Source organism: Anarrhichthys ocellatus, unplaced genomic scaffold (genome assembly GCF_004355925.1).
Source record: "Anarrhichthys ocellatus isolate YVR2014 unplaced genomic scaffold, GSC_Weel_1.0 scaffold15, whole genome shotgun sequence".
Lineage (NCBI taxonomy): Eukaryota > Metazoa > Chordata > Actinopteri > Perciformes > Anarhichadidae > Anarrhichthys > Anarrhichthys ocellatus.
In genome coordinates, this window is record NW_022280045.1 from 2,714,306 (window position 1) to 2,720,305 (window position 6,000).

The 6,000-nt window shown below is 48.2% G+C and overlaps 1 protein-coding gene across 8 annotated transcripts in view; it reads left to right on the plus strand.

Annotated features, from left to right (window-relative positions):
* The window catches only part of LOC116387637 (zinc finger protein 521), a 96,885-nt gene that overhangs the window by 18,494 nt on the left and 72,391 nt on the right, over positions 1-6,000 (plus strand). For all 8 annotated transcript variants that reach the window (XM_031854898.1, XM_031854902.1, XM_031854903.1 and 5 more), the window contains exon 3: positions 2,948-3,148. In XM_031854898.1, coding sequence (XP_031710758.1) covers positions 2,948-3,148 — 201 coding nt within the window. The remainder of the gene's footprint in view (positions 1-2,947; positions 3,149-6,000) is intronic.

Consider the following 6,000-nt stretch of genomic DNA (forward strand, 5'->3'; position numbering starts at 1 on the left):
CTCCCCGTGGTCAGTGTGTCTCCACCTATCTCAGTGTGTGGGCCCCGGCAGTGGGGGCACGGGTGTAGGCTTCCCTGCTAGGGACCGCGGGTCCCTGGTGGGACCGAGGGGAGCAGAGAAGAGAATATCAATTAAAAGGTTATAAATATTTAAGAGCAGAAATATTCGATAATATAAGGGTGGGGGTCCAGGGGACTCTTTAACTCGCAGGATGAAAGTTGTGGCATGATAAATGTCACTAGGCGCCATAAGAGACAAGAGCGTGCATGATGGATGGACTCACACTCAAGACAGATATTACATGGCTGTAAAGATGTCAATCACCATCCAGATATCCACGTTTTGTTCGTGCAAAACTAACGTGGATTCAGTATCATAAAGATTAAAAATGTCTGCTTTTGGTCAGATCTTCATCGTATTCCCCTTGTTAATAATTCCTCAGTCCGAGCTGCGATCGTCTTACTTCGAGCCGACCTTTTCAGAATATGGATCAGCGGTCAATGTGGCCTGCCTCTTGTCCTTCCCTACCATGCCAGCTTGGTCAAGCTGATTAACTAAAGTAACAAGGGCGCCAGGCATGATGAAAAAAATCTCAATATGCTATACACACCCCCCCCATATTCCACATGTGATTTTCAGCCATTCCAAGCATGCTGGTATCGATCCGCTGTCCAGCCTGTAGAGACTGGTAGAGGAGGATGTCCTGATCTGATGGATTACTGTATGAGGCCCAGAGGCACTGGAACCTCAGTATTGACGTGGCTCTTTAATCCCAGGGTTGGACGTGACCTTGCCGTGTCAAGCCCCCCCCTGCTCCCCACCCTCACTCGCGCTTCCCCAACAACCCCCAAACAAACGTGTAGTAGTTTACACTTCCAGCGTCGTATCACAGTGGTGCACCGTGGGGTCATTGGGCTCAACCGAGAGCACTGACCCAGCGTGGCTTCACTCGACGCTGCAGCTGAAACTTGTCGCTCGAAACAAGAGAAAAACAAGCAAGTGGGGATTATTAAACTCACACACGCGCATGAATCTCTTTGGGATTTAATAGCATAAAGTTCCCTGAAAAGACGTGACGATAATATTAAAAACAGAATAAAATGCATCTTCCTTCTGCACTGAGAAATGTGTTGTGTTTTTTAAATTGCAAACATAAAATGCTTAAACGCAGCCATCGGTTGTTTTTGTCTGATGGGATTGAGCTGTAATATTAGACAAATTAATGATTCATAAAGGCCGCTGGAAAAAAAGAATCTAAGCCTTAACCTTCTCCACAGGCACTCGGTAAAAAAACAAAAGTGCAGATTGTGAATTCTGTGTCTGTGCATGAATCATTAGTCTATATTGTGTGGCTTTTGGACTCAGTCAGAAGTGTTTCCCCCCCCAGAGCAAGAAAGGCCTGCATCTGTGAGGATTGGGTTGGGATTTTCATTTTCTTGAAACACCTTCTGTTCTGTTCTGCATGGTCCCACTGGGGACCACAGTGCTGATATTTTTAGAGGGCATGTTCCGAGAGCCTCAGTCGCCAAGAGGGAAGGACAATGGAGGGTGTGATTTTACATCAATACTTGGCGCAAGTGGGGGGGGAAAGGAAAAAAAAAATCCTGGGTGGCCTTGATGAACGCCTTTCCTTAAGGAATTTCACAGTTTAAGAGCACCCTGCAGAAGGAGGACTTAAAATGGCCGCCCATGTGTATAGACACCCGGTGTTTATATACAGCTACACCTATATACAGCTACACCGTGCCACACACGCCTTTGTCCTCGAGCGCTGTTAACCGCGTGCTAGGCGAAAAAAAACAAAAAAAAAAACAGGCTTCCTCCATCGCGTTCCCGTCCAGAGTTTCAGCAGAAGCTGAGGAACACTTGCATCAGTGGGGCTTAAAATGGCTGCCGGTGAAGTGCAAGGGCTCTCCTCTCCCACAAAGCCTTAACCAGGGTGACGTGATTGTTTGATTGTAAGTATGGCTTTTTAATCAGTCTTATTGTGAAGTGCAATGGTCACAGCAGGGGAGAAAGAGGGCTGCAGGCCATGCCGCCTATTTTTAAGACGCTGTCGCAAGCCAGATTCACCAATGCTTCCGAGGGAGGCTGTTTACGGCGCGCTGTGAGTGAACAACGCCAGGTTTGATTTGTCGTCCGAATATGTAAGCGCCGCGACGAGATCTTCAGATTAGACTGCCGGCCTTGAAAGATGATTCCTAGTCCTGGTTCAGTCAGTCGCCCACCCCTGGCACTGCTGCAGCACAAAGACAACAAGAGACAAAACTGCAGATGGATTGGAGAATATTGATGTGTGCGACCCGCGGCTGCCTGCGAGCAAGGCTGAATAATTTAAGGAAGTGTGTCGTGACGACAGCCTAACGCACACCAATCTCAATTTTTGTGTGTGTCTTGCTGCGCTCCATACATCCACACTTCTGGCGTAGATGTCTGGATAGTATGGCGAGGTCTGCCTCCTCCGATAGACGCTGACTGATGCAATTCAGCACTCACTGGCGGAATTTCATATTTCTTTGGTCGAGCCAAAACTGCAATCCAGGATTTATTAACTACACATATTCCCATCAGTCTAGTTTCATATACTGAAGTTTTGCTTGGGTGAAGCAGGGCAAACACAACGTAAAACCATTTCTAATAACAGAGGCGTGTGCGTGTGCATGTGTGTCTTAGATTTGTGTGCGTGTGTGTGAGCGTCGCGCCACCTTGTCTGTGCGTGCCTGTGTGTCTCTCGCCCTCACCTGCCCAACCGTTCCGTTATGGCATGAGTGGTTGAGTTACAGAGGCCCAAATTGAACCTGCATTTTTATTACAGCTTTTATTATTGTTTTTATTAAATCCAGAGTCTAGAAATCTATTTTATTGTCACCCAGAGGAAGCTGTAGTGCCTCGCCGTGTGGGTCACCCCTCTGACTATGTGGTGCTGTCATTTCCTGTGGCTCGGCAGATCCAGAGTGCGCCCTCGAGAGGGCGGCGGAGGATGGTGAGACCGGGCGTCTGAGGAAGAGGCTGCTCTCTCCAGAGGAAGCAGAGGAGGGAGAGGACGACGAGGAGGAGCCCGCGCTGCACAGCTGCGACAGCTGCCGGCAGGTGTTCGAGTCGCTGAGCGATCTCACCGAACACAAGATTAATCAATGCCAGCTGACAGGTAAACAACGTTCAGCCCACCGAGCCTCCCCTCCACTCTGCCACTCAGCTCTTCTCCCACTCCCACTCTCACTCTATGCCTTCACCAGAGAATATGCCACAATATGTGTGTTAGTGTGCTGCACTGAGGGGAGTGCAACACCAGACTACCACTTTCCTTGGTAGATATCCAACAACGCAGACACGCACACAGGCCTCACACAGCACATTATCTATATGTGCTGCACATCAATATCGACAGGCGTGACACACAAATAGGCCTCCATGTGTCCTTATAGTAGATCACTGTAGGCTGCAGTATGTGTATTTATAGTATGTGCTTTGTGTCCTTGCCTGTTTCAGTGTAACATTTTTATACAGTACTACACCAATTCTAACCTTTCACTAGAGTGTAACATGCAGCTACGAGGTCCCACAGTAACCAGACCACCAACTGGAACCAGACTCGCGCTGCAGGAAAAGTCCCTCAGCTGGTCCCGTTCGCTAGCCGCAGTAGTAATGCCTAGTGGGAGTGAAAGAGAAGGATGCCATTGGCAGACTGTGTCATTGACCTGTTGATGGATGAATAGGACTATAAATACCCTGACAAGGTGGCAGACAGAACTAATGATGTGAACTGAAGGTTTCCAATGCGCTTCTCCTGGACTTGCTGTCCTCCTTTTGCACGTCCTGATGGGCCCGCGTCGAGAAACGCCAGCCCGACACACATTTTACCAACGTTTTGGCACAGCCCTCGTCTCTTTTTATCTTGTTCTGAAACATAACATGAGGAGGCTCGCAAGTAATAATCCCGATTCTGATGTGCAGAAGCTATAAACCTATCATCTCGAAAGCAAAGCCAAAGCCCTGTTCATGAGAAAGCTAGTGGAGTCTCTTTTCTGTTTACATTCAAGCGCAGTTTGATTTCATATTTTACAACCCACAATCAAAAAGCCACAAATTACAGGCTACTGTGGATATCCCACGAGTTGCACAAAGATTTTCCACTAACTGTAGAACAGTCCCACGAACCGAGCCCCGTGTTTGTTTGTGTGTGTGTATATAAGTGTGCACGTGTGCATTCTGTCGTGCCCCCCCCCCCCCCCCCGATTTGTGCTAATTTAAGCAGAAATGCACGCATGCTCATTGAAAGAGTGACTTCGCATGTGCAGGGCGGCGCTTGTTTACATGTATGTGTGCGCAGGGTGTGCTCATGCGTGCAAATTCAAAGTGACGCTCAGTTGACTAAAGGTGTGAAAATCAATACGCCGTTCACTTTCACATTACTGTCCTCCAACAAAAGCATGCACGGGTTTGAAGGAAACTAAGTGCAGCACCTCCTGTCACCTTTTTTTTCGTCAATGTAACACCTAATTCCATCAAGCCTGTTTCGGGAAGCTAGGAAATAAATACACAAAGGGTATGCATGATAGGGGGGCGTGCTCTAACGCTGCATGAATTTAAATGATCTTCAAATTGTCCTCATTCGGATGTTCTGGACACACATTTGTGTTGATACGAGTTGTGTATTTGATTCTGGGGCAGGCCTTCTATCTTCAGCACCGTTGCAATATGGTCATGACTGACTCAGCCATATTTTTTCAATAATTAAGCCTGGCTTTTATAAATGTCAATCTTACGGACAAATAACTCTTAATTGCTCAATGGTGGAAAAAAAACCACAGTTTGGATAAGAGCCCCCGTGGAAACCAAACAAAAGAATCTAATTGCCATTAGGGTATTGTGATTGCACAGAAACACTCTATTAGTATTCAAACACAGTGGGAGAAAAGAAACTTCTAGATGGCATACCAAGTACTTTGAATGTGCGCGCGTGTGTTTGTGTATACTCTGGAATATGGGAGATTTCCTATGTGGCATTATGTAGACATCCATGACCAATTAATCTGCCTTACATCAAGTCTCTACTCACAGATGGATCCTTTATTAGAACCATTTTCTAATCAACCACCAGCACCTGCTAAACCTTCCATTTTTACAATTTCAAATGTTTTATTTTTGGTAAACAAATTGCAGAGCTTGACTGGAACCAATCCACGTATGGAAATTTGCTTGCTGTTCCCTGACAGAACTCAGCTCTTTTTCCCCCCAGCTGATATCCCATAAGCGTATACAGTGTATTACCACAACCAGACATGCCCATATAAACCTCACTACCTCACATGTTTATTCTGGGCCTCATACTCTGCATCTGTGATCTACGGTAAAACACGAGTTTCACCACAGGAGTGAGACAAAACAGAGTAACTAAGTAAAGTCTAAACAGATGCTAGCTGCATGTCGACCACGCCCGGTGGACTGGGAGAAAAGAGAAAGATGTTACATGTCACCGCGATCAATGGCGGCCATTGTCTCCCCCCCGTCTGCCAGAGGTATAACACCTTTCCATGCACTTAAGCCGTGACCACTGCAGTGCGCTAAGGGAGCGCATGGGTATGGATTGCCTCGTGTCCCTGATGCGATCGGTGCTATTGATCGCACTAATGCTGGACTGCGGAGGAAGGCGAGAGTCTTGAGGAAGGGGAGGGAGAGAGATGGGGAGAGAGTGCTGCAGGAATGCGTCCCCAGGGAGCCCGTCTTGGGCTGGGGCAGGGCTTCAGGAATGCTCCCCAGGAGATCCCAGTGAAGGCTAGGGCAGGGCTGGAAGAATGCTCCTCTAGAGAGTTGAGAGTGGAGGCTGGCTGGGGCAGGGCTAGAGGAATGTTCCCCCAGAGCACCCCTTTAACTCTGGAGCAGAAGTGGAGGGGCTCCGCGGGGGGAGAGCGCTCCCCCGTTCCCCCCCCCCCCCAGCCCCCCAACCCGCTAGCGCAGCACTCCTCCAGCCCTGCCCTAGCCTTCACTGGGATCTCCTCG